The sequence below is a fragment of the Prionailurus viverrinus genome, chromosome A3 (genome assembly GCF_022837055.1).
Source record: "Prionailurus viverrinus isolate Anna chromosome A3, UM_Priviv_1.0, whole genome shotgun sequence".
NCBI lineage: Eukaryota > Metazoa > Chordata > Mammalia > Carnivora > Felidae > Prionailurus > Prionailurus viverrinus.
Genome location: NC_062563.1, coordinates 115046800 through 115074324, shown reverse-complemented (window position 1 = coordinate 115074324; position 27525 = coordinate 115046800). Strand labels below are relative to the sequence as shown.

Below are 27525 nucleotides of genomic sequence, written 5' to 3'. Positions count from 1 at the left end.
AAAAACTGAAGATGCCCAGATCCCACCCTCCAGGAGGTCCAGGGACAACAAAGAGAAAAACTGGCTGAGATTGTTATGTTAAACTTGACTCTGTTGTATTTTCATGCTGTTGTAAAATTTTGCAGCATTCTAAGACCCAAGAAAGAAGCAATTCATGAAAATAACTGAACCATATAAAATATTTGTCATAGAGAACAAAAACTACTTTCAAATAATGACGTTTTAACAGTTTATTTTGAAGGTCATTTTAAAAACAAAGTTAAAGACAATCTGAGAAAAAAATTGCACAGAATACACTCATTAAATAAGTATTGTGATTAAATCAAAATAAGGGAAATGTTTTCTTCTGCAATTCCGGAAATAAGTTCTGTTGTCCTGAAGGTTCTTATACTTCCAAAAGGGGGGGGGAATCTTGGCAATTAAAGCTGCCTCTTAATCATGTAAATCTACAGTAGAAACAAAATTTTTTCTGTTCTTCCCAATAAGTCAGTTTCGATCTTCAAACTGTGCCTTGTTTTTTAAAAGATATGATGCTAGAAATTCAATGGGATTTGGTGGTCTGGAAGGGAAAAGAAATCCAAAATTTAGAAATTTATATTCTAGGTGTATTAATTTAAATGTATTATTCCATTAACAAAAACACATCTTTTTAAATTTAATTTTCATTTTACACTCAAAGGCCATTTGTAGTAAATATGGTAAGTGAAACAGACAAGCAAGTTAGTCAACAATATGGTTTAAAGAGGCTGAGATTTTTGTATGACTTAAATCTGGTTATAAACTCAATTCTAAAACACAAAGTTTCAAAAATGTAATGTTTGACAGTGGGATGACGATTACCCAGGATATTGAAATAAGGACTTAAAGGGGTCACCAGGGAGAACTCTGGGGTGCTGACAGTACTCAGTTTCTTGATCTGACTGCAAGTTTTGTGGGTATGTTTGGATTCTGAAAATTCATCGAAGTGTACACCTATGACATGCACAATTTTCTCCACAAGTATCATCCTTCAATAAGAGTACAAAACCAATATAGGAAAATGGCTGTAGCATCACTGAGACGAGTGGATGAACTCCCAAAAAACCAATCAAAGGAATCAACATTCATTTGGACAAGTAAGTTCTATTATATTTTAAGTCACCTGTATTTTACTTCAAATATTTAAATCAATAATAATTCTAATACTGCTACCCTACAGCACACCTGAGAAGTTAAAACATATTTTTTAGAATTAAGAGGTGGGAGAATGGGGAACTGGAGAAAGGTGGTCAAAAGGCACACACTTCCAGTTACAAGATGAATAAGCACCAGGGGTGTGATATCTGGCACGATGACCTCGGCTAACACTGCTGTGTGAGAGACAGCAAAGTTGTTGAGAGTAGAATCTTAGAGTTCTCATCACAAGGAGGATTTCTTTTCATTTTTTTTTTCCTTTTTATTGCATCTATGTGAGATGAAGCATGTTAACTAAATGCCCTGTGGTAATCATATCACAATATATGTAAATCAAACCACCGTGGTATATACCTTAGGCTTATACAGCGATATATGCCAATTATTTCTCAATAAAACTAGGAAAAAATGTTAACAGAAGATGTCATTTCCCAATTATCACTTTTCCATAGATTATGCTTGCTGAAAAATGAAGATGAAAGATGAAAAATTGGGGGAATCAGATATTTAAAATCCTACTATGAAAAGGTGTATTTAGAATTCATTTATAGTGATCTCAAAACATTCCTTTACCATTTTAAATAGCCTTTTGAACTGCCTAGACATAAACGACATTTTTCACAAAATATTTATGGTTAATTTCATGAATAATTTTGCCAGAATTCCTTCCTTAAAAATGGTTTTTAATAATAGCATGTTACTTAAAAACTTCTTCAAATTTTTCCTTCTAGCATTTAAAGTAATATTTATAATTTCTAATATATTGGATTTCTGTAAACAACAAGAAAATATAAAAGATGCCCATATTTTAATTGACAGAATTAGAGCCGAGACATAACTTGCAGTCATAAATAAATCCTCTTTTATACGTATAACTAATTTATAAAAACATTTTCCCTATTGGATTTGCTTATACAAAAAGAATTTAGGCAGAATTACTAGGAAAAAACATATACAGAAAAAACTGTAATGTTGCTAATAAATATAAATCAAAATACCTTGACAAGAAAAGTTAACAGTCACACTGTTAAGACTATGATAATGGAAGAAACTTAAGGATAAGTTTTTGGATGGAAAAATGGTATTATGTGTCAAACACTATAAAAAGAGTCATGTTCCTCAAACTTGCAAATCAACTCTTGGAAATTTATCATAAGAAAGTAATGAAACAAAAGCAAAAGAGGCATGAAAACATATAACACAGGTCGCCTGCTAACCTATAATAACAAAGGAAATTGGACCTAAGAGCTCAACAATAAGAAAATGGCTAACTGCAATACTGTTATAATTTAAATTATAATCACAAAGCCTATGCAGAGATATGGAAAAAGTTTTAGTTTATAATATTAAGTAAAAAGGAGATAAAATTACATGTACACAATTGCAAATCTTTACAAATATGCATATGATCTAAGATCAGTAGAGATAAATGAAAGTGTCTTAACTGATGATATTAGGGCTGACTTTTATTTTATTTTATTAACTCTTTATATTGCAAGAAATACTTAAACATAACTAATGATAACTAATGAGATTTCACTTAGGGAAGTCTTTATTTTGCTTTCTCCAGGAACTCCATTTGCAGACACTATCTTACCTTTCTTTTGCAAGCACAGCCAGTCCCTGTAATAATATAGGCACAACTGTCTGATCCAGGTAGGCACGAGTTGGCAAAGACTGAAGATCCACTTTCTGTTTTGATGACTTTTCTGCATTAATCTTCTCATTGTCTACTATCCTCTAGTGGATTCAAAAAACACGCATGTATATTACAAATAACTAGATTGAGTGCTAAACAAAAAATAACGGAAATATGACATGAGTAGAAAAGGCAAATCAATGACCAGAGAGTTGGTATGGTAGGGCAAATCTCTCTGCCAAAATAAAATCAGACCCATCTCTAAATTTCATTTAAGCCTTTCTTCTCTGAAGGCACCATAGTGTCTATTCTTTTAATGTCTTATCTCTAGATTCTATTCTTTCTGTCTCTCTTTCTGCCTGTTTAGGAATAAATACAAGTGCTTTTTCTTTCTTTCATAAGAATACTTTCCTACAGTATGCTTTAAAAAATATGGACATGACAATAAGTAGCACTGAATCACAGTGAGAAAGCTAGTCCTGTTTCAATTCTTTCATCACAGGCAGTTATCAAGGATAAGCCTCACTTCCGTAGTAATAGGTGTGTAACACTTTAGCAACACTTGCTAAACTCTTAACAGAGAGAGCAGGCTTCAGGCTCAGAGCTTTCCAATGGCAACAGAATATAGCTAAAACTTATCCCCACCATTTCACATTCACTATTTTCTTGTTTATGGTTATCCTCTATCAAATGAGAATGTTTTTCCATTGGTTTCTTTTTTAAAGAAATGCATTCATGATTTTTAAAAGTGAACAGAATTAAGAAAAAATAAAGTAAATGATAGTCAAAAAATGAGGATCATATGGAAAAGATCATTAATGTGATATTTAAATGATGTTTAAGAAACGACTTATACTATTACTCCTAGAAACCCCCAAATTTAGGTCTTTCACATAGATTCATCTGACATCTTTACTGAAAAACTTTGCATTCTTTTACAAATCGACCATTTTAGAAATTTAGAAATAAGTGGCTATCTACAAGACAAACCACTATTAAGAACACTTTCATTTAAATAAACTTTTGGGGCACATGGAGGACTTAGTTACTGGAGCATGCAACTCTTAATCTCAGGGTTGTGGGTTCAAGCCCCACGTTGGGGGTATAAATTACTTAAAATCTTTTTTAAAAAATGAACTTTTGGGGCACCTGGGTGGCTCAGTCGGTTGAGCATCCGACTTCGGCTCAGGTCATGATCTCACAGTCTGTGGGTTCAAGCCCCGCGTTGGGCTCTGTGCTGACAGCTCAGAGCCTGGAGCCTGCTTGCGATCCTGTGTCTCCCTCCCTCTCTGCCCCTCCCTCACTCTCACTTTGTCTCACTCTGTCTCTCAAAAATAAATAAATGTAAAAAAAATTTTTTTAAAAATGAATTTTGCTTCAATCATACTCAAACTGGATATAAATGAGTCAATGACAACAAAGAAACATTTTCTAGACTTAGCTTTTTTAGACAATTTTATTTTGTAAAAAGTGGTAAAAAACAAAAAAACTTTAATCATATACCTACAATATATATGTACTATGATTTCCAAAGACACTTCCCACAACTATGTCAGGCAACTACTCTAATCAGGCTCATGATTTTTCCATCTTATTTTGAGACTTAGTAAGATGATAATGTTCTGTACTTAATTAATGTATAAAATATCTATTTACTTGCTCATGGATTAAGAAACTTACTGTTCCTCAGTAAATTTCAACAGATAATGCCCATATATGACAAAAACTAGTCAGTTACATGACATTCCAATACCTTCAATAAGGAAGCAATTAATTGCTTCAATTAAGCAATACCTGATTAACTCCTATATATTTTATAATAAAACCCCTTGACCAAATCCTCTCATCTTTCATTCAAATATTTAATGAATATGCACTATGTGCCAACTGCTAATGCTTAATTTTAGTTAAGCCAAAATCCTGAATTGATATATATGTATATGTGTATATATATATATATATATACACACACACACACACACACACACACACACACACACACACAAATCCACCCCCCTCCAAAAAAAGGTATAAGATGTTAACGGTGTAGAACAATGATCACAAAAACAGGAGGGAAAAAAAGTGACCCCTACGATTGTCATAGGCTACTGCTTCCTGCTAGAAAACATATAGGATGCAATGCAGAAAGAACCAAAGCAGAGCCCAGCAATCTCCCCAAGCTGAGAAGACAGACTTGAAACTTCAGGGAGATCAAGACAACTAGAATTTACAGGACAGTGTACTGAAGAGTACATGGAAAGGAGAGAAATGTGCAGAAAGACACTAAAGAGACTGCTTTGCAGTCTTCAGGTGAGTACTTATCAGTGCATGGATGTAGGGCAACTACCCAAGGCTAAGGGAAAAAACACCTAAAATAAGCAGGAGACAGAATCCCCGGAGCTCACACAAGACCAGGAATAGTTCATGTTCCTGTGACACAAAACTGGAAAACCACATAATATACGGAGCCTTGGGGGAGATGCAAGAGGAGGATATTAGGCCTCAATTAAAGGTCGGTCTGGTCTCACCTGGAAAAGCTTAAAGCAAACCTCAAAGAGATCAAATTGTTTCTCAGTAACTTAACTGTGTCCTAGACCAAAGTTCAAGAATATTTGAAGGAATACAAAAATAACCAGTACCCAACAAGATAAAATGCATAATGCCCAGCCTCCAATAAGAAATCACCAGGCAAGCAAAGAAGCAGGAAACTACTACACATAATGAGGAAAACAATTCAGTCCACAGAAAGAGACCCAGAAATGATATAGATGATAGAATAGGCAATGCCATCAACCAGCTATTATAATATATTCCACATCTCCAAGAAGGGAAAGGAAAACGTAAATAAATTAAGCTAACAGTATTTAAAAATATTTGAAGAAATAATGGCCGAAATTTTTCCAAATTTCATGAAAACTCTAAACCCACAAATCCAAGAAACTCAATGAATCCTAAGCACAAGACACATAAAAATAATTAAAAAAGAAAAAACACACCAAGACATATCATAATCAAATTATTTAAAACCTGTAATAAAATTTAAAACACCCAGAGAAGACATATTAAGTATGGAGAAGAAAAGACAGAAATGATTGCAGATTTCCTGCCAGAAATAATGTTAGCCAAAGACAATAGAACAAATCTATACCCAGCAAAAATATCTCAAGACAAAAAAATAAATTAAAAAAATAAACATAAAGACAAAATAACGTTTTTAAGACACTCAGAAGCTCAAAGACTTCCTTACCAGTAGACCTACACTATAAGAAATGTTAACAGAAGCCCTTAAAGCAGAAGGAAAATGATGCCGGATAGGAAATCTCCATCTACACAAAAGAATGAAGAGTCAAGATGGTAAATATGGTAAATGGTAAATAAGTGAGTAAATGTGAAATATTCCTTTTTCTTATTGTTTAAATCTCTTTAAAGACAACTTTTTAAAGAAAATAAAAATAATGAGGGGCACCTGGGTGGCACAGTCAGTTAAGGGAGCAGCAACACTTGATTCTGACTCCAGTCATGATCTCATGGTTCAAGAGTTTGAGCCCTGGATCCAGCTCTGCACAGTGAGCCTGCTTGGGTTTTTCTCTCATTCTCTCTCTCTCCCCACCCCCCGCTTGCACTCTCTCTTTCTTTCAAAAACAAATAAATAAACTTTAAAAAATAAAAAAAGTAAAAATAATGGGGGCGCCTGGGTGGCTCAGTCAGTTGAGTGACCGACTTTGGCTCAGGTCTTGATCTCATGGTTAGTGTGTTCGGCCCTGCATCGGGCTCTGTGCTGACAGCTTGGAGCCCGGAGCCTGTCTTTGGATTGTGTCTCCCTCTCTCTCTGTCCCTCCACGACACGCACTCTGTCTCTCTCTGCCTCTCAAAAATAAAGAAAACCAATAAAAAAAAATTTTAATAAATTAAAAAAAAAATAAAAATAATGACTTATGGTATTTATAAAATATGTAGAAGGTATATAACAATGGCACAAAGGCCAGTTGAAAGACAATGGGAGAACACTGTCATTAAGGTTCTTACACTGCACACTAAAAGAAATAATACCACTTGAAGGTAAATTGTTAAGCTAGACTTGCATGCTATAAACCATAAAGCAAGCCCCCAAAAAGAAATTAGGAAACAAAATGGAGTAAGACAGAAAGTAGCAGCAACTGTAGTGGTTTCCAGACTTTCAGATATCACAAACAACAAATTCAAAATTACACAATTAATGAAGGGACCAACATAGGGAAATGAACTCTATTTTCCAATGTAAAAACTTACAAATAAATAAATATATTATTTTACTACCACCATTAATTCATAAGAGAATGGGCATTTTTTTTAAACATTTTTTAATGTTTATTTATTTTTGAGAGAGAGAGAGAGAAGGGAGGGGCGGGGAGACACAGAATCCGAAGCAGGCTCCAAGCTCTGAGCTGTCAGCAGAGAGCCCGACGTGGGGCTCAAACTCAGGAATTGCGTGATGGTGACCTGAGCCACCCAGGTGCCCCAAGAGAATGGGCATTTTTAAATTATAAAAGCAGGAAGACTAATCACCAAACAATGTATCATTATCAAATACTCCCTCCGCTCATTTTTTCCTCACTTTTCCATGGAAATTGGTCTGAGGACTTGAGAGAAACACTTTGGGAAACACTGCTGTACTGTATCACGGCTCTGCCTTCGTACACAAGCACCATCACAGAAAGATTGTGCTGATGCCTTAAAAGAAGTTTCTTAAAGGAATAGAACACAAACTGGTGTAATTACTTTACACAAAGTTTTCTTTTGTGTAAATAGTAGCTGCTACTATTATTACTTCGCTTGGAAATACTCCTGCACTCATTTATCCAAACTTAATCACTGGCAAGGTCTTTCCCTATTTTTTTTTCTCCCCCAATAAAACATACACATCTCCTGGAAGCCTCTATTTTCCTAACCAATCCCACCCAGCCTTGGCTAATTCATTTGCTCTAGCATTTACTCATTCATTTACAAAATAACTTCTACTTCTTTTAATTTTTGTTGTTGTTTATTTATTCTTGAGACAGTGCATGAGCGAGAGAGAGGCAGAGAGAGAGGGAAACACACAATTTGAAGCAGCCTCCAGACTCAGAGCTGTCAGCACAGAGCCCCCACATGGGACTCGAACCCAGAGCGGTGGGATCATGACCTGAGCTAAAGTCGGATGCTTAACCCACTGAGCCACCCAGGCACCCGTAACTTCCACTTTTAAACAACCTCCTAGCACTTATATGCAAAAGCTCTGGGAAAGTATATCCACTTGTGTATGTTTTTTGTGTGTACTCTTTGAATTCAGACTTCAATGTGTAAGACAAAAACAATGTCTATTATGTGTGTTACAGCTTCCAAAGGCATCTACTACTGAACGCAAAAAGAACACAACACTTATTCATTCCACCAGCACACTATTCTGCTACAAAGACAATGGGTGTAATTTTAATGCGCAATTTTTCCAAAGAATATCCCAACAGATTCATCAATAGCCACCAAGCAAAAACGATTCTAACAGTCTCCATTGGTGACGCATGTTTGTTTCTTTATATCACTTTCAGAAGTTCAAACTCTTGACTCAAAAGTAATTTGGACTTCTGTATACCACGAAGCATTAGTACCACTAATAAAACAAGCTACCCATAACTTGATACTGTTTGGTTCATGCTGAGATAAAAGTTTTCCCTTGTGCAAAGCAACCTGGTAAAAATGGATCCTAAGTTTTCTCCAGCACATAAGAGACGCTCAGATACGGCAAAAGAACTGGGCGAATTACCTCGACATTGTCTGTAAGACCGTACTCAGAGTGAGGGTTTTCTGCAACCTAGAAAACAAAACACAGGTCACTGAGACACGAGCCGCCCCTTCTCGCTGCACACCGCCACCCTGAAGCCAGGGCCTCCTGGTACCTGCGTCTGTCCCTCCAGCATCTGCTCTGGCTCCATGGCGGACCCTGCAAGTCACAATCCCCGGAAACCAGTCTTGGAAAACAAGAAGAACGGCGAGTTACCCGGGAGATTTCAACACGAAGATGCCAGGATGGAGTCCAGCCCAGCCCAGCCCCCGACCCCGCCCCTCACCCCCACCTGGGCGCGGGAGCACCCGGAGCAGTAGAGGAGCAAGGTGGGACAGTCCAAGACAGGGCGCCCGCATCAGGTCCGGAAGCTCCGCGGTAGTCCCAAGAACCTAGAAGAAGTGGGAAAAGGGGGAAAGGGAGCTGATTACCCGCGCCCAAGCCGCTCGTTCTTATGAGCCCTGCACCGCGCCACCAACTCCCAGCACAAACCGCTTCAGCCGTAAGTGACGGATGTCGCACGACTGCCGCGCCTGCGCAGAACTCCCCAGCCGACCTGGGGCGGGATGGTACCTTGGACCTGTCCTGAGTTTACGTTGCACTGTGCGGTCCGCAGTGTCCTGGTCAAAATGTGGCCCAGGAGGTCGCGAGAGACTCGTCCTTCAACTTGCCCACTCAAGGCAAGAGCCAGCCCAGCTGCAGACCCAGTGACCACCGCAACTGGCAGGAGTTCAGCCCCGCCATGCCGCGGTGCTGCCTGAAAGCTTCTGCCGAAGCCCTTCCGCGCGGAAGCAAAATCACCCACCCGCTGGGTGGTTTTTATTAAAAAAATCAGACCTAAGCTAAGGAGTCTACGAAAGAATGTCAGTGTTTTACTCTAAACAGATGGGGGAAGAAGCAGTATTTAGGGGTTTCATGGTAAGCTCTGGTCAAGTCCTTAAATCTGTGAATATGCGATGTTAAAGCTATTTTACACTTGTATCAAAATTAGCAAAAAGCAACCTGCTTTCCAAAGTGTGATACTATTGATACTATTGTATTTGTAAAAAACAGAAAGGATAATATGCCTCCTACATACAATTTGTAAATAGCAAACAAGATTGTTTTAATTTCAATAAGTTCCATTTATTTTAATGTAAATAAAAGTGATACACTGAAGTTCCTACCTTTGATTCAACAATCCCATTTGTAGCTGCACTTGTAATATGAAAATTTGGAAACTTCATATGGAATATTTGGAGACTAAATATGTCATTTAAACATAAAGGAATGTAAGCTATTAAAAGTCATTACTCTAGAAATACAGAAATATTTATGATTATAATATTACATTTTGAAAAAGGTAGAATACAACTTTATTTTGCTACTCTGCAAAAACTGAATTGATAAAGGCCTGAAATAAATTTGTTTAGTAACTAGACTTGTGGGTACATTTTTAAAGTTTAATTTTGTAAAGTACACTTGATTATATTGTAATTGGTGGTAGTTACCATGTGGCACTTTGAGGATTTTTCATGTAGGACTGATGCAAAGATGTGGATGCATAAGTGTAGGAAATAGAAATTGACAACTACATATATTAAGGTTAAATACTTTTCAGGCATGGGAAATAACAGCAAATAAGTCTAGAGAATAGTTGGGAAACTTAATAGTTAATGTGCATTACTATATCAGCATATATCCATACATTTCCCAAAACACAATAGGTGCATAATAAATATTTCCAAATTCCAGGAAGTAACTGAGAGCTGCTAATTTATATTTTCTAAATGCCAACAGTTTTAGTAAAGTGGGAAGCTAGACTGAGCTCCTTCAAGGCAGGGACCTTGTCCTATATAACTTAGTACTTCATAAGGTTCACAGCATATATGGAGTTGATTCATAGTCAAAGCTGAGTATGAATATATATGCTGAAACTACTAAAGACTATATATCTTTGTATATATGCGTGTGTTTGTGTGCTCTCTCTATATATATATACACATATATACATATGTGCTGCTCCTTTTAGTAAATACACACACGTGCGCGCACACGCACACACACACACACACACACACACACACACACAATTAACTATCAGCCAGGTTTCTCTCAATCTAGAAGAGACTTCTAAGTATGGTTTACAAAAAGCTTCACTAAAATTTTTACATTTACAACTTTTTGAAAAATTCAGAGAAAAAGACATAGCCACAGAGAGGTGGGAGAAAAACATGACAACTACAGATGATTTAAATGAACTAGCACAAAAGTGATAGGAAGTGTAAAGTTACTTGAAGAGACTGCAGAATGCTGAGTGCTTGTATGAAATTAAAGATTCTAAAGAGGATGGGCCCTGAGAACCATAATTATGACAGAAATTTGCAATAATGTGTACTCTCTAGAGAGGGATAAATGAAAAGAATGAGAAAAACATTTAACTGTTATTTGAACTTGGAGTACCAAACTTGGTTCAGCACTCTCATCTGCTTCTGTTATGTCCTTACATTACAGCGCTTACCTCATTCTGCCTTATACATTGTTTGCAGTCAAACACAATTAGATTCTTTAGTTCTTCAAAGAGAAAAATCTTATTACATTCATCTTTGTATTTGTTTCTTATATTCAATAAGTTTTTTTTCCAAAGAAGTGAATTTATAAGGAAAGCAAGCACTTGCGCCAAAGCACTACTCTAGACTTTCTGTCTTTCTTGCAGTTTTAGGGAGACAGTAGTTTAGAGATTCTAGAACTAGAATTCTAGAATCTAGAATAATAAAGGCAAATTACTGTGCTTGAACCTTTTTATAGACTTGATGCAAATCCCATTTATAAAATATTAACCTATTAGATGATACCTATTTGGAATAATGCAATATGTGTAGTAGAGAACGCTTGATTTGGGATTAGATGAATATCAGAACCTGGTTCCTTCACTTGTTTGTCACATGGAAATAAGCAAATACTTGAACTCTTCTGAGCTTCATGTCTTTTCACATGTAGATTAGGATAACAGTTCTTCATGTTGAGGATAAAATGAGATAAAACAGAAGAAACAGCATTGTGTGAAGGTACATAAGTGAAACATTCTATTTTATCTACATTTACTACTTCTTTATAAGACTATGTTCTACCTTTTTTGTTGTTTCTAGTCTTTTTTCTTTTGATTTGTGAGCAAGTGCTCAAATAAAGAGCATGATTCAGCACACACTCATACACACACACAAACACAAATGTCTTTGCAGAGGAATACATAGAATTTATTGAATGTAAATAGACCCTCCTGAGAATAGTCTGTGCACAGGGACACCAACCACCTCTGAAGAAGACCTAGAAATGTATATTCCAGATGTGCTTAATAGCTTTCCAAGGAAGTGTCTTTTGGTGGCTAATATTAGAAGACAACTACTCTACCCATAACTCCCTTGTCTCCATTACCAAACCCCATGCCCAAGCACCGTTACCACCATCCTCATCTCAGAAATGTTGATATACCAAGGAACATGTCAAATGGGCTGTTAAAAGACGTTAATAGAGTGTATTCAGATTTTTATGATACAGCCATGATCTTAGCAATGAGAGTACTAAAAATAAAAAAGCTAAACTTCCTATAATTCCCAGTCCCTAAATTGTCAATTATTTCCATTTCACATAAGAGGTTGGTTATATTTAGATTTTTCCCCAAAATTTCCTAAGAGATTTTCAATTTTTTTAAAATGTTGATTTTTAGGGGCACCAGGCTAACTCAAATGGAAAGGCATGTGACTCTTAATCTCAGCGTTGCGAGTTCAAGTGCCACATTGGGTGTAGAAATTACTTAAAAACAAAATCTTTAAAAAAAAAGTGTTGATTTTATGTTTTATGTTTTCTTTTTACAATCCAAATAACTTAAATGTATGTTTATAACTAGGTCATGAGTTATTAAGTAATAAGTACAATATATAAGTATGATATGTTTTAATTTTAAGACACCCAGAGCCATTCCATATTAATACTTGTTGAAATCATTTCTCTCTTTCCCTTTTCTTTCTTTCTTTTTTTTTTTTACGTTCTACGCCCAACATGAGGCTAGAACTCACCATTCCAAGATCAAGAGTTGCATGCTCTGACCAAGCTAACCAGATGCCCCAAACCTTTTCTTTTCTTAAAGACAAACTTGGTCAGTAAAATAGAAATTGGTAGTTATGCCACCTAATTTACTACACAATAATACCAGATTATTGTGTAAAGTGTTTCTCTATAGTATCATTATCAGAATGCATTACTGATGTATTCATGTATAAGAGAATGCAGAAAAAAATTGAATTAGAAGTCCAACTAGGGTGAAAAAAAAAAAACATCCAACTGGATTCAGGCACCCTGTGAAATGATTTACATATTCTACCACATAATATTCTAATCCCTTGTAAAGTAAATACAATTATCCCCATAAAATAATAAAATTGATTCAGAAAATGTCATATAAAGTTACATAACTTACATGGCTAGTTGAAATTTTAACCCAGATCTACCTAATTCCAAAAGTGGTGCTCCTAGCTATGCATAAATAGAGGACAAATGTATTAGTATACTTTGGGATTCCAGTAACAAATCCCAACTCCAGTTTGTTAAACAACAAGCAAGACTTTTTGAGTAACAACTGAAAATTCCAGTGGTAATAAGGTGGGTAGCTAACACACTCTATTCATGGCTTGTAAATTTTTTTATGTTTATTTTTTTATTTTTGAGAGAGAGACAGAGTGCAAGCGAGGGAGGGGCAGAGAGAGAGGGAGACACAGAATCTGAAGCAGGCTCCAAGCTTCAAGCTGTCAGCACAGAGGCACACATAGGGCTCGAACTCACAAACCCCACGAGATTATGACCTGAGCCTAAATCGGACTGCTTAACCAGCTGAGCCATCCAGGCACCCTCGTCATAGCTTTTAAGTATTTTAAGAAATCTCCACTCCCAAGATGGGGCTCACCTAATGACTCTGAGATCAAGAGTCGCACGCTCCTACAACTGAACCAGCCAGGTGCCTCCAGGCTTAGATTTTATACTGTTTATCTACAAGTTTCTCACCTTCATCTCTTCTATATATCACCTTCATTCTCAGGCTGATTTCTCATGGTCAAGATATCGTTGCTACAAGTACTCAGGACAGCTTGCTTTCTTTTTCATATTCAAAGACAGAAAGCATCACTTCTCTTAGGTTTACCCATGTACCAAAAACCTGAACTTTCCTTTAATCTATCCGTCTTGAACCAGTTATGTTGATAATGTGGATGTGATGTGCTAATCTGAATTAATGCCCATTCCTGGTAGTAGTTGATCCCACCAGAATTGTATGAACATGGTACAATGGAAGAGGGTTGGTTCTACAAGAGAAAATCTTAGAACGGGTAGGAAGGGGAAAGAAAGGGATTGGATGCTGGCTAGTCAGTCAAAAAACATTCACTACTGCATATTATGTAAAGAGTTCAATTTCAACATGAGCTTACCATAAAAGGGATAAACTAAAACAGAATTTTCACTATAACACAGCATTGCTCTGTGAAGGACTTTATCCCATATGAATACAAAAATGCACAAATAGAAAGATATTTATTGTACCATAGTTTTTAGCAAGAAAAGATTGGGAGTAGGTTAAATTAAGATACCTCAATACAATGGGCTACTGTGTAACCATTGAAAAGATTGAGACAGATCTACAGATACTGGCATAAAAAAACATTTGTTACATAATTTTATGTGAAAAACAATGTATGTTGTAGGAAAATGTATAGTTAAGAATCTGTTTTTGCATGTATATATTGGTGCAAAGCAGAGAGCCTGGTATCTGAGAATTTGAATGATAAACAGTTCCCCACACAAATACAAAACTTTCCCTAAATGATTAGAGTGACTTAAATTGTTTGTGCAAACACTATAGTTTCTTTTAAGCACTAGCTTTCCTTCTAGGAGTCTGGAATTTTGGTACACCTTGGTCAGTGGGTGCCTAGTAAAACCCAAGTGCTGAGTTTCCGATGACTGTCATGGTGGACAATATTGTTGTCAGAACTCATTGCTGGAGGAATTAAGTGTGTCTTGTGTGACTCTACTGAGAGAAGACTCTTGGAAGCTGGCACCTAGTTTTCTCCAGACTTTGCCCCACCTGCCTTTTTCTCTTTGCTGATTTTGCTGTGTATCCTTATGCTTTAATAAATCATAGCTGTAGGGGCGCTTGGGTGGCTCAGTTGGTTAAGGGTCTGACTTCGGCTCAGGTCATGATCTCGCAGTTCATGGGTTTGAGCCCCACATTGGGCTCTGTGCTGACAGCTCAGGGCCTGGGGTCTGCTTTGGATTCTGTGTCTCCCTCTCTCTCTGCTCCTTCCCAGCTCACACCCTGTCTCTCTCTCTTGCTCTCTCTCTCTCAAAAATAAATAAACATTAAAAAACTTCTCAAAAGTAAATCATAGCTGTAAGTATGACTATATTCTGAGTTCTATGAGTCCTTCTAACAAATCAGGAGGTGATATTGGGGATCTCAAAATCTCAGGGAATTTAAGATAAATATAAATTGCAGTGCCTGCCCTCATAAATTTGTATTCTAGTTAATTTGTATTAGATATATATACATATACATGATACATTTAAATGACAATATAAGATAATAACCGACTAAAGGTTAAGATAAATGATATAGAAAATGAATTCTGAAGAAGTTCAGATGAGGTTGAGATATATGTCTTTGGAGTCGTATTAACAAAGAATCGGTGTTTAAGCAAAGCTGGGAGGAGCAGGAAGACAGAAAACAGACTGAAACAGTAATGAGGAGAGTAAATGGAGAAACTTAGGTATCTTTACCAGAATATAGGATATGAGTTAACCTGACAAAGTGGAGAGGAAGATCTCAAGGATAAAGAAGCCTTCCTGAACCCACTGCTGTTGGTTTGAAAACAGACAATTCCGTTGGCGTGCCCCAACACTCACCTGGTGCTAACAGTTCCCATTGCCCTGCTTTTCATGTGCGCTAAACATGCCCTGCCCACCATAAATACAGAAATGTAAGAGTGTATTACTATAACCAAGTACTCCAAGTGATGATTGAATGTACTCTCTCATAATCTAGGTGACCATTTCAGGGCATTCATTTCAAATTCTGTATTAGCTACCTCTGCTTATGGTTCCACAGCATCACAGTTTGAAAACTCACGTTGAGCAGGTTAGGTAACAATTTGTACTCTTACACCTACTACTATTTCAAAACCATGAGCTCATTCACGCTTTCACTAAGAACAAATCCTCTGTCAAACAGAGAATCTCAAACTGGTGTCTCAGTTTTGTTTTGGTTTGTTTGTTTTTAAATTTTGAGCCCATATCTCCTCAGCTATAGATTTCAATAAAAATTGAGAATTCTCATTTCTCTTGAGATGTTTTAAAAATCTGGCAACAGTACACCAATATTCTTTTTTTAAGTTTTTTTAAATGTGTATTTATTTTTGAGAGAGAAAGAGAGACAGAGTATGAGTAAAGGAGGGGCAGAGAGAGAGAGAAGACACAGAATCTGAAGCAAGCTCCAGGTTCCAAGCTGTCAGCACAGAGCCCTACTCAAAGCTCGAACTCATGAACCAGGGGATCATGACCTGAGCTGAAGTTGGACGCTTCAGTGGGGTTTAGGCTTTAAGAGAACTTGCCACCCAGGTGCCCCAGTACAGCACATATTCTCGAAAAGCAAAAATCAGCTGGGGCTGATTAACAGCAGCCCTGTTTCATAAGGGGATGCTACTCTGATTTCTCATAAATTTCATCGTTCATACCATACATACATTTTTGAATACCACAACCACACCTGGAACTCCTGTATATGTCTCATCACTGTTGCTAGTTGCTACTTGAGTTTTTTAGTTACTGTATCAGACAATAAATCTGGTTTTACCCCCTCCTATAATCTTGGTAACTTACTCATTGCCTGGCATGCTGTCAGTGCTTAATATCTATTTGTTGAACAAGTAAATGAATAAATTGCATCACAATGTGGACTAAATACAGAGAAATGATTAATTGTCCACAATTAGGTTTTTGCTTAACACAGCTATTGGATAATAATCCCCCAACTGTTACTGTTACTGTTTTGTTTCTCTCTTAACTTTTCTGAAAAGTGGTCCTTAATATCTGTCATTGGACCCTACTTCTGATAATCCAGTGTCTCTCAAGCTGAAGGTTTGAGAAGTTCCTTAGAAGAGAAGTAGAGCTAAAATAGCCAAAAAAAAAAAAAAAAAAAAAAAAAAAAAACCCCAAACCAACAAACAAAAAAAACTATCTGGTGATAATCACTTTGTAAATAAGTTAATGGGTTAAAGTGATAAAATGACCAAATGTCCTGGATTAGTTAGCACAGTACTCAGCTCCTCCTTTTTGTCCTGGTGAAACTGGCCCAGATTCCATTTAAGATTAAGTGTCCTGCAAGTCCTTACCATCTGCAAACTGGGAGGCTGTCCCACTGTAGGTTAAATGAAAAGGTTAGGATCTTCAATCCAGGCAGACTATAAGGCCAGGATAACAACCAGGCACTGTTCTTCTTGAAACAAATTTAGGAAGATGTCAATTCAGAAAATGGATTTGACTGGGGTATAATTCCAAGAGGCAGAAGATGTGTATTGAGTTTACTAAAAATTGAGATCCCAGGAAAGTCTGATTTCTGGAACAGCACTGTAGGTGTAAAAGACAGAAAATTTATTGATACCTCTTATATCGTAGCTGTTATGCTGAAGGCTTTAAGTGAATTCTTTCATTTTGTAATGTCATTCTTATTCCACTCATTTTACAGAGGAACTACTTAAAGAACATGTTCCACATTACACAGCTATTGACTGCCAGAACCAGAACACCAAACCTGTCTTTCTGACTCTCAATCCCATATTTTTACTATACAAAAAATTGGCAAAGGTATATTGGCACAGTCTATATTAAGCACAAGTGAATAGCAGAGACCTAGCAAGTGGGAGGCCAGAGGCCAGAGACTTAACACCTGGACGCCAAGGGAAAAAAAAAAAAGATCACTCCTGCTCTAGGGGCCAAAGATATATTTATTTCATAATTAATAATATATAAACAGACTATGTAAAAACATTTTCCTTAACTCCCTGAAGTAGTATGTATCTTTAATATGTGATGTTTGGGCAAGTAACAGACTTTTAGAGCTTCAGGTTCCTTATTTTTAAAGATGTAGACAGGGGGCGCCTGGGTGGCGCAGTCGGTTAAGCGTCCGACTTCAGCCAGGTCACGATCTCGCGGTCCGGGAGTTCGAGCCCCGCGTCAGGCTCTGGGCTGACGGCTCAGAGCCTGGAGCCTGTTTCCGATTCTGTGTCTCCCTCTCTCTCTGCCCCTCCCCCGTTCATGCTCTGTCTCTCTCTGTCCCAAAAATAAATAAACGTTGAAAAAAAAAAATTAAAAAAAAAAATAAATAAAAATAAAGATGTAGACAGCAAAGCTTGCCTGAAATAGTGATGGTTGAATGAGACAGTATAAGTTAACCTGCTTAGCCCAGAATATGGAGTCAATAAATGTTAGCGGTAGTACTAGTCATCATCTTATTGTTCCTGTTACCCTAAAATTGTGTTAATTTACCTCACCATTAAAACTAAGAAAGTTTTTGTGATTCAGCAAAATGATTGGGAAATGCTTTCTTAGATGAGTAATCCATCTACAGTTTAAGCTGAAATTTTAACTTGAGATAAAAGGAAATTTTACACATAATCACTAGGGTAGATTATTTGCAAAGATGGCCACAATAATTCCATATAGAAATTCCCCCTTAGCAGTGTGAATTTGTCACTCCTCCATCAAGTGTAGAATTTATTCTCCCATTTCTGGCTTTGGAGTTGGACTTGCAATTTGCTTTGATGACAGAATGCAGCAGAAATGACAATGTGCAGCTGTGGGGTTTAGGCTTTAAGAGAACTTGCACTTCCACTCATACTCTCTTTAAAATTTTTTTTTTAAATTTTTTAAACACTTATTTATTTTCAAGAGAGAAAGAGAGTACACGCAGGGGAGGGGCAGAGAGAGAGGGAGACACAGAATCCGAAGCAGGCTCTAGGCCCTGAGCTGTCAATACAGAGCCCGATGCTGCTGGGCACTAACCCACAAGCCGTGGGATCACGACCTGAGCTGAGGACGCTTAACCCACTGAGTCACCCAGGCGCCCCTCCACACATGCTCTCTTGAAGTCAGACGCTATGTAAACAAGTCTGGAATATACTGCTGGAGACACATACCCGAGCCAACAGCTACCACTGCCATTTGGGCACATGAGTGAGGATAGTTAGGCCACCCAGGCTCAATCAAGCCATCAGATGACTAACATCTACATGAATGACCTCAGGCAAGGCAAGGCCAAAAGAAGAATGGCCTGCTAAACTCAGCCCAAATTGCTCATCCACAAAATCATGAGTAAATAAATGGCTGTAATCTTAAGCCAGTAAATTTTTGGAGTGGTTTATTACACAGCAACAGATATTTACAACAATTATCTGTTTGAATTGTTTTTCGAATTATTGATTTTTTTTAATTTTTAAAAAATGTTTATTGAGAGACAGAGAGAGTGTGCACAAGCAGGGGAGAGACAGAGAGCAGAAGACACAGAATTGGAAGCAGGCTCCAGGCTCCGAGCTGTCAGTGCAGAGCCTGATGTGGGGCTCAAACCCACGAACCGTGAGATCATGACCTGAGCTGACTGAGCCACGCAGGTGCCCCTCAAATTGTTGGTATTTATTAAGTGAGTACTATAAGCAAGGCATCAGGCTAGGTGCAGAAAGTAAGCCAAATGGGTAAGCCACTGCCTTGAAATAAGTTTATCATCTATACCAGGAGGTGACAAAGCATTTAAGTAACTGTCACACAAGGCAATATATTAGAAGAGTCATAGAGTAACACAACCAAATTGTCATAAGAATTAAAAAATAGAATCATTTCTGCTGCAGGTGATAAGGGAAGGATTTATTGACAAGATAACATTACAGGGGTGCCTGGGTGGCGCAGTCGGTTAAGTATTTGACTCTTGGTTTCAGCTCAGGTCATGATCTCATGGTTTGCGGGATCAAGTCCCAAGTGGGGCTCTGTGCTGATAGCATGGAACCTGCTTGGGACTCAGTCTCTCCCTCTCTCTCTGCCCCTCCCTCCTCAAAATAAATAAATATTTAAGAAAAGAAGATAACATTATGGTTAAGCCATGAGAGATTTTGACAGTGGAAGTAGGAGGAGAAGCAATTCTAAGGGAAAAAAAATGACACAAGGATAACTGTGGTCTTAGGAAAGAGCAATGAATGTTTGGAAACTTGCTAGTAATTCATTTTAGTGGATTATAGTATATGTGTAGATGTGAGAGAACCATTCTTCATTCAACAACTTATCAAGCAGCAACTTCATTCCAGGCACTAATCTGTTGTTATGTAATAGATGTGAAAGCTGAGTCACTCACTAGTCCAAGATCACAGAAAGTGGTGGAGCAGGGATTTAAATGCAACCAATCTGACTCCAGATCCACTCTACTATATGCCATGTCTTGGCAAGTTAAAAAGTTGTTTAAGGAAAAACAAAAACAAAACTGGCACCATCAACAGTTGAATGGTAAAATAAGTTGTTGTAAATTCATATAGTGGAAAACCACATAGCAGTGAAAATAAATGTACTATACCTATACAAATCAACAAGGAGTTATCACAAACACTTAACTATTGAGCAGAAAACTGCTAATTAAGAATACATGTGGTATGGTTGCATTTGTATAAGGTCAAAACCAGGCAAAACTATACAATATATGGTATAGAAATACATACAAACATTGCAAAACTAAAATGAAAGGCAAAGGAACAATGAGTACAAAATTTTGGACAGCAGCTTCCTCGAAAGGGGGAGATTGAGATTAGGGAGGGGCTCACAAAGTGCTTCAAGGAACAGGTCACATTAGTTTTTCTTAAACTGGATGCTGTTTGTTTCATTATTTTTCTTTGTACATATAAGTTACACATATCTTCTTTGCACGATATATGTATAAATATAAGGGATTTCACATTACAACAAAAGTACTATGGTGTTCAAAAGAGAAAAGTCAGGAATGGAAATTAATCAAATATGAAGGAAAGGACATTTCAGAATGAGGAATTGGCAGAAGCACAGAGGCAGGCAAAGGGGTGGGGAGCAGTTGGAGCAAAACAGGGGGTAAGTCATTTTTGCAATAACCTATGTTTGTAGGGAAGTAGTGGTGGGAAAAAATTAGACAAAATTTTGGCCAGAATACGGAGATTCTTGGAAGCTGGCATGAAGCATTTATAAACATCACTCTGTCAACAATGGGGACTTTATCAGTTAGGATTCCTTAATTTTAGGCAACAAGAAACAACTATAGCTAACCCAAGTAAAAAGAAAAAGAGAGGAAACAAAAGAGAGATAGATGGAGAAAGGGAGAGAGAGAAATAGAGATACAGGCTGAATAGTTTATTGGATAGGTTACACTATCAAGTGACCAGTCCAGGAGACTGGCAGCTCTGGGGATCTCAATGAGATGAACTGATAGACTAGCTCTTCAGAGGAACTCAGTTCCTACTATCTTTTATCCCAGTGTGTCCATCCAAGATTTCAGTTTCTAGGAGAGTATATTAACCTCATGTTTCCACTTCTGTGATCTGGGAGGTTGGGTTCAGTGCTTGCAGCTCATTGGAATACAGGCAGCAGAAGTGGGTAGGTAGTTCCCCAAAGGAAGGGACATCCAGTAGATTTAAAAAAAAAAAAAAGGCCCAGTCCGGACTCTTTAGTAAGCTGTGGGGTGATTACTGTGCAAAACCTAGGAATGTCCCTATTCAAACAAATTAATTCTTCAAAATAGACATCTAAACACATACTAATTAAACCTCTAGAATCGTTCACTTCATTCCAGTGAGCTAACATTTTTGTTTTCGGTGACCTTGAGTTTATACGTCTCTACAATTGCTTCTTTCTCAGATAATAATTCCCAGATTGGTACCCTTACTTTTTTTTTTCCTTTTTAATACAAAATAGGATCATACCACACCAATCGGTAATTTCCTATTTTCACTTAACAATATATCCTGGACACCTTCCTTTATCAGTACATATAGGTCCACCTCATTCTTTTTAAATGGTCCACGGAATTACATATAGGTATTCCAAAATTCATTTAATCATTTTCCTATAGATGGACACTGAGAGTGTTTTCATGGTACCCATTACTTTTGAGATGGAACACAGGTGAACCATCCCTTGCGGAAGACTGGCAGAAAATGCTCAAAGAAATATAAGAAAACGATGACAGTGCGAGATAGGAGCCCTGCGAACTAGCAGAACGACCCCAAGCCGCAGCTGTACCGCAGCCGTGCGTTGAGGAGTTGATGACCAAGGTTCCCTGCTAAGCAGTTGCCGGGGACAGCGTTGTCAGTAGAGCGACCAGTCCCTAAGGACAACGTAGCCGAACTGTACCTTGGGAACAGTAGTCCCGCTGGGAAGGGCCCAAAGGGCGGGAACTGCACACGCGCAGTAGGAGCTCGGGTCAACAAAGACGGCGGCGTGCGCGCGCGCGCCGGAGAAAGACATGGGTGTGCGTGCGCGTGCGCGGTCACCGCTCGGAGCTACCAGGAGGCTGAGAGGACACCGAGAGGGAGGGGCAGGAGCTACCGACCGCTGGAGGAGGAAAGGGGTTGTGCTCTTGGCCGAGCGCGGAGAAAGGGGCGGAGCCTGCAAGCAGCGCGTGGAGGTGCCGAGCTCCTGGGACCGGCGGGCGCGCGGGCGTCTGTGGCCCTCGCCGTCCCAGTGGCCGCCGCCGTCGCTTGGTCGCCGTCGGTCTGCGGGAGGCGGGTTATGGCGGCGGCGGCAGTGGGAGCTGTGAATGAATTCTCCGGGTGGACGAGGGAAGAAGAAAGGCTCCGGCGGCGGCAGCAGCCCGGTGCCTCCCAGGCCTCCGCCCCCCTGCCTGACCCCCGCCCGTCCCGCCCCCAGGCCGGCCCCCCCGCCCGAGTCGCAGCATAAGCGGAACCTGTACTACTTCTCCTACCCGCTGTTCATAGGCTTCGCGCTGCTGCGGTTCGTCGCCTTCCACCTGGGGCTCCTCTTCGTGTGGCTCTGCCAGCGCTTCTCCCGCGCCCTCATGGCTGCCAAGAGGAGCTCCCGGGCCGCGCCGGCGCCGGCCTCGGCCTCGCCCCCGGCACCAGTGCCGGGCGGGGAGGCCGAGCGCGTCCGAGCCTTCCACAAACAGGCCTTCGAGTACATCTCCGTTGCCCTGCGCATCGATGAGGACGAGAAAGGTAACTAGGGGGCTGAGGGGAGGGGGGAGGCGGCGCCAGGAAGAAAGCGTTGGGGTTGCCGAGGGATGGCAACACCTGCGTCCCTTTGCTCTGGGAGTGGGCAGTGCACCCTCGGAATTGATCCACCCCACCAGACGGCTTCACCGCGGTCAGACCCTCGTCCTGTTCTCAGTTAAACCTCCCCCCATTCAGCCACCCTAGCTGTCGACTTTGTTTCAGGCACCAGCCTTCCCCTTCACTTCGACATGACCCAAGTCCCTGAGACAGCCGGACGTGCTAGTGACAGTGACAGTTGTCCTAGAGTGACCACACGGATCCTTTCTAGCACTGTAAACAGTGTGTGGCTTCCTCTGAGCCAGGTTTCCAAAAGGTTTTGGTATCGGAGAAGCTGTGCCTTGTTAGAAGCTTTTAATGAAAGCAAGGTACTGTAGTGTCAGAAAAAAAAAAAAAACAAAAACAAATGGTGATTTAATTTTGAAAGGCACAGCTGCATCGGATTATAGCTAAATTGGCATTTTGTTTGAAGTTACAGGACAGGCATTTTATCAATAGAATGACTCCCAAGTGCTCTTCTATCAAGTTCTAGTTTAACGTGAAATTTGTGTCTTGTTTGATTTTATGTAAATCAGTATAACAAGGTTGCCTCTAAGTTTCTAAATTGAAATGTTAAATAAATGAACAGGAAAAACTTACATAGCTCGTTTTATAATAAAACTTGAAGCAAAGATGTATATCTTTTTTTTCATCTCCCTCTTTCCCACTTTGCCCACTTTGAATGAAAGCAAAATCTATATCCTTTAGATTTTTTTTAAACGTTTTTAAGTGGTTCTGTGCACCAAGCACTGTACTATTAGGTTTGTGTGTATTACCTATTTAATCCTCACAATTACTCTGTGAGTTAAAAGTACTGTTAGTATCAGCATTTTACAGATGAACAAACTGAGTCCCAAAGGATTAAAGCATTTCAAACCTATGCTGATTGCTAATGAAAAAAAAATTTTTATGGAAGATGAGAGCTGAAGTTAGAAGACGTCTTAAAACATTTTGAAAATCCCTCCTTTCATCTCTCCCTCTGGTACGCTGAGATCTTCTTTTTCCTGTAACTACCAAAGAACATTTTTCTATCCCACCTCAATTAGGTGTTCACTTACATTGTCAGTTAGAAAGGAAAAAAAAAAAAAACAATCTGCTGTTCATTTGCAATATTTCACCACTGTCAACTGCAGAAACTGTTCTAGAATTTCAGTTTTGTTGAAACCTGTTTCCTTTGGATTTAAGGAAAGGGACAGGCATTCATGGTTTTTGATTGTTAGGACAGTGGAGGTTAAGAGAGTTCTAGGAAAGGACACCTCGCTGGCTCAGTCGGTGGAACACACAGCTCTTGATCTCAGGGTTCTGAGTTTGAGCCCCCCGTTGGGTGTAGAGATTGCTTTAAAAAAAATCTTTATTTAAAAAAAAAAGAGTTATAGGAAGGAGTTTTGTTTAAGAACAAAAATACCATGTGTTTGTGGAAGGAAGTTTTTTGTTAACTGCTTTATGCTGTACCACCACTTAGGAACATCCAAGGATCCTTGGTGAGGATGAAGAGTACCATCATCTCTTCCTAGAGAAGCACTGTTTTATTGCACTATCTGGTTACAGTAGGGTCTTCAGAAGTTTACCAGTCTAGGTCAAAAGATGGTTTAGAATAGAGGGAAGATCTTTAAAGGTAGAGTCATTGTAGTATTTAGGAAAAGAATGCCAGAAAATATAAGGATATTTTATTTAACACTGAGTGATGGGAGTTAGGAGGGAGGTAGGATAAGAGGAGAGGGCAAGGAAAACCTAGATATGAGAAAAAAAAAAAAAGATCTGGGGCTATTAGATTTAAAGAGAAATCAGTTTCATGTGAGGGATAAGTGACAGAAGTAGAATTTAGACTTTGTGTTTCATACTTATAATTTATCTTAGAGTATCACATGTATGCCTGCATCTATTATAGTTAAATCCTCCTAAAATATTTTTTAAGTATAAATATTTCAGCAATCCATGGACCACATCACCCTCATTCTACCAATAATGTTTCTATTCAAAGTTTTTTGCTTTATTTTAGTTTCTAAAAGATGTCGGAATGGGCTTTGGTAACTCTTCAGTTTGAGTTCTGCAACTGATGCCTTATATGCCAAAACTAATTCAAACTGAAACAAATTATTCATTTTCCTTTAAAAATGAGTTAAAGTTGGGGCGCCTGGGTGGCGCAGTCGGTTAAGCGTCCGACTTCAGCCAGGTCACGATCTCACGGTCCGTGAGTTCAAGCCCCGCGTCAGGCTCTGGGCTGATGGCTCAAAGCCTGGAGCCTGTTTCCGTTTCTGTGTGTCCCTCTCTCTCTGCCCCTCCCCCATTCATGCTCTGTCTCTCTCTCTGTCCCAAAAATAAATAAACGTTGAAAAAAAAAATTTTTAAAAAATGAGTTAAAGCTAAGTTTATATTGTCATGGTTCCCTTCTATCTCCTATTTTTTCTTTAGAATATTGAAACTTTTTGTACTTGAGCCTTAATCCAGTAGTTGCAAGAGTTCACATTTGAAGCCTATTTATCTCTCAGCTGTCTTTGACAATATAGAAGAATACGAGAATTTCATTCTCCCTCTTTCCCACTGTGTCAAAATACTGTATATATGAACAAATAGAACCCTTTGAGGCTGCTGGGTGGCTCCGTTGGTTAAGTGTCCGACTCTTGATCTTGGCTCAGGTCTTGGTCTTGGGGTCGTGAGTTCAAGCCCCACACTGGGCTCTGTGCTGGGCATGAGGCCTACTTAAAAAAAAAAAAAAAAAGAAAGAAAGAAAAAGCAAGAAATGAATTGTCTTTAAATCAGTCATCAAAGGTTTCCTAACTCTGGTAAACCATCAAGGGGCTAGTAATGTGATGCACTGCTATTCCCTTGGCAACTTGACTTAGCTTCTAAATGTGCTGAAAGCCACTTTGTTTCTGCAGGTGAAGTGCGCTATTTCAGACTGTAGTGGTGTTAATTAATTGAAACATTTGATGCCTTGAAGTAATAAAGGCCAAATTAAATCTTATTTTAATAAAGTAGTGTATATGTGTAGTTTATATAGTGACTGCTTATTTTGTATTTTATTCTTTTGGCATACTCAGCTTTGATACTGAATTTTCATAAATGCCTAAGTTTGTATGAAGCCACACTATTTTAAACAGAGAAGAATAACACAGCAAATTCTGTTTACCTACTGTAAGGATAGTTGAGTTCTATTCATTAAAGCAAGAATTTATTGGATACTAATTCATTTGCATAGCTCTGCATTCTTGATGCTACTTAAGAAAAACTCACTTCCTCTCCAGTGAAATAAGACGGCATTTGCTATGTGATTAATAAAAGATGTGTGTGTTTTCATGCATTTTATATATCTCTCATTTTTGTCAAGGAGTTAAATAATTTGTGGATATATTTTTAATTGTTGAACATCTTTGGAAAACTGATAACCTTTTATATTCATCATGTGTATGGAGAAACTGAAATTTAAAGAGTGAACTCACATTAGCAGAACCAGGAACAGAGTTTAGGTGAACTTAAGAATATTGTAGTTTCTGCTTTATACTAGGCAGATTCTCTATTTTGTAATGCTTGCACTAGACCCTTTGGAATACTTGGGGGAAAGGAGGAGGTTGTCATAGTGGGTCTTTGGATTAACCGGAACATGACCGAACATGTTTGGCATGACTCCTGCAAGTAGTGGTGCAGGTTTTGTAGGTGTGGTTTGATTACCTGGAGTATGTAGAACTTGACAGTAAGGGCCCAGTACGTTGTATGAAAGAGAGAGAGTTGGTTTCTCAGGATATTGTAGCGCTGAAGAACCTGGCATCAAGGGCAGAAATTGTCTAATAGAATCTTTTTATATTTATTCCCAGTTTATATTTAAAGCAGAATTTTGAAAAATTGTATAATTGTGTAATTCCCTATAATTCATCCTTACACTGTTTAAAACACGCACAAAATGCTTGCCTATCTGTATTTTCAGAAGGTAAAGATAGAGAATAGAGAAAATAAATGTCAGATTTGGTATGCTTTCTTTTACCCTTAAAACCTGCTAGTTACCATGTTGAAAAGACTGATTTCAGACAATTTTCTTGGGCCTGATGATTATGCTCTGAAGTTTCTATGATTAGAACAAGGAAATAATTATTCTGATGGATGGACATTCACATAATATCACCCTTTTCCAAAAGAATAACATCATCTTTTATTAAATACACAATAAACATTTCACATTTCTCTTCAAGACTAGTTAGTGGCATTTGCACTAAAAAGACAAAAAGGCAGCCACTGTTAGGAACTGTATCCCTTGCTCTGTTTTTAGATCTTTTTTTATTGCAGTTTATATTTTTCCTAATGTAGAATGTAGTTAAACCCTATAAAACTCACCTGGTAACTAGATTCCTAAGAATCTATCCAGATGAGTCATCTAGATGATAGTCGAGGAATAGTCAGTAAATGGATATTAAATTATTAAATTATTAAAATTATTAAATTATTGCAAAGGATCTTCTCTAACCTTTCCTACCTCTTTTTTCTACTGTCATATTCCCCATGCTCCATCCAATCCAGTAGTTGGCCTTTTGACTTCTAGCAAAGTATGGATTCTCTATTTTTCTAATGGTTTCCTCTTT

General features: G+C 38.3%; 2 protein-coding genes across 6 annotated transcripts in view; one reads left to right on the top strand and one right to left on the bottom strand.

Moving 5' to 3' along the window:
• Positions 1 to 215: 215 nt before the first annotated feature.
• DPY30 (dpy-30 histone methyltransferase complex regulatory subunit) lies at positions 216 to 11270 on the bottom strand. Of its 4 annotated transcripts, none has more exons than XM_047851483.1 (6): positions 11110 to 11270; positions 8902 to 9001; positions 8725 to 8796; positions 8592 to 8639; positions 2771 to 2913; positions 216 to 559 (listed from the first exon to the last, which is right to left on the bottom strand). In XM_047851483.1, exons 3-6 carry the CDS (start codon positions 8758 to 8760, stop codon positions 487 to 489), a joined length of 300 nt encoding a protein of 99 aa, XP_047707439.1. In that variant the 5' UTR covers positions 8761 to 8796; positions 8902 to 9001; positions 11110 to 11270; the 3' UTR covers positions 216 to 486. The 4 variants fall into 4 exon arrangements, with proteins under 4 accessions (XP_047707439.1, XP_047707438.1, XP_047707437.1 ...); XM_047851482.1 differs by lacking the exon at positions 11110 to 11270 and adding an exon at positions 9183 to 9198; XM_047851481.1 differs by lacking the exons at positions 8902 to 9001; positions 11110 to 11270 and adding an exon at positions 9041 to 9128.
• A 10928-nt stretch (positions 11271 to 22198) lies between these two features.
• SPAST (spastin) overlaps positions 22199 to 27525 on the top strand; it is a 52332-nt gene continuing 47005 nt past the window's right edge. For both annotated transcript variants that reach the window (XM_047853248.1, XM_047853247.1), the window contains exon 1: positions 22199 to 22861. In XM_047853248.1, the coding sequence (XP_047709204.1) occupies positions 22447 to 22861 (415 nt within the window). In that variant the 5' untranslated portion in view covers positions 22199 to 22446. The remainder of the gene's footprint in view (positions 22862 to 27525) is intronic.

What these genes read in the sequence shown, in the direction of transcription:
- DPY30 (XM_047851483.1), bottom strand. Translation starts at nt 8,760, where the DNA reads ATGGAGCCAGAGCAGATGCTGGAGGGACAGACGCAG. An exon ending in TGCTGGAGGGACAGACGCAG is followed by an intron (nt 8,640 to 8,724) that starts GTACCAGGAGGC and finishes TTTGTTTTCTAG; the next exon opens with GTTGCAGAAAACCCTCACTC. An exon ending in GCTGTGCTTGCAAAAGAAAG is followed by an intron (nt 560 to 2,770) that starts GTAAGATAGTGT and finishes TTTCCCTTCCAG; the next exon opens with ACCACCAAATCCCATTGAAT.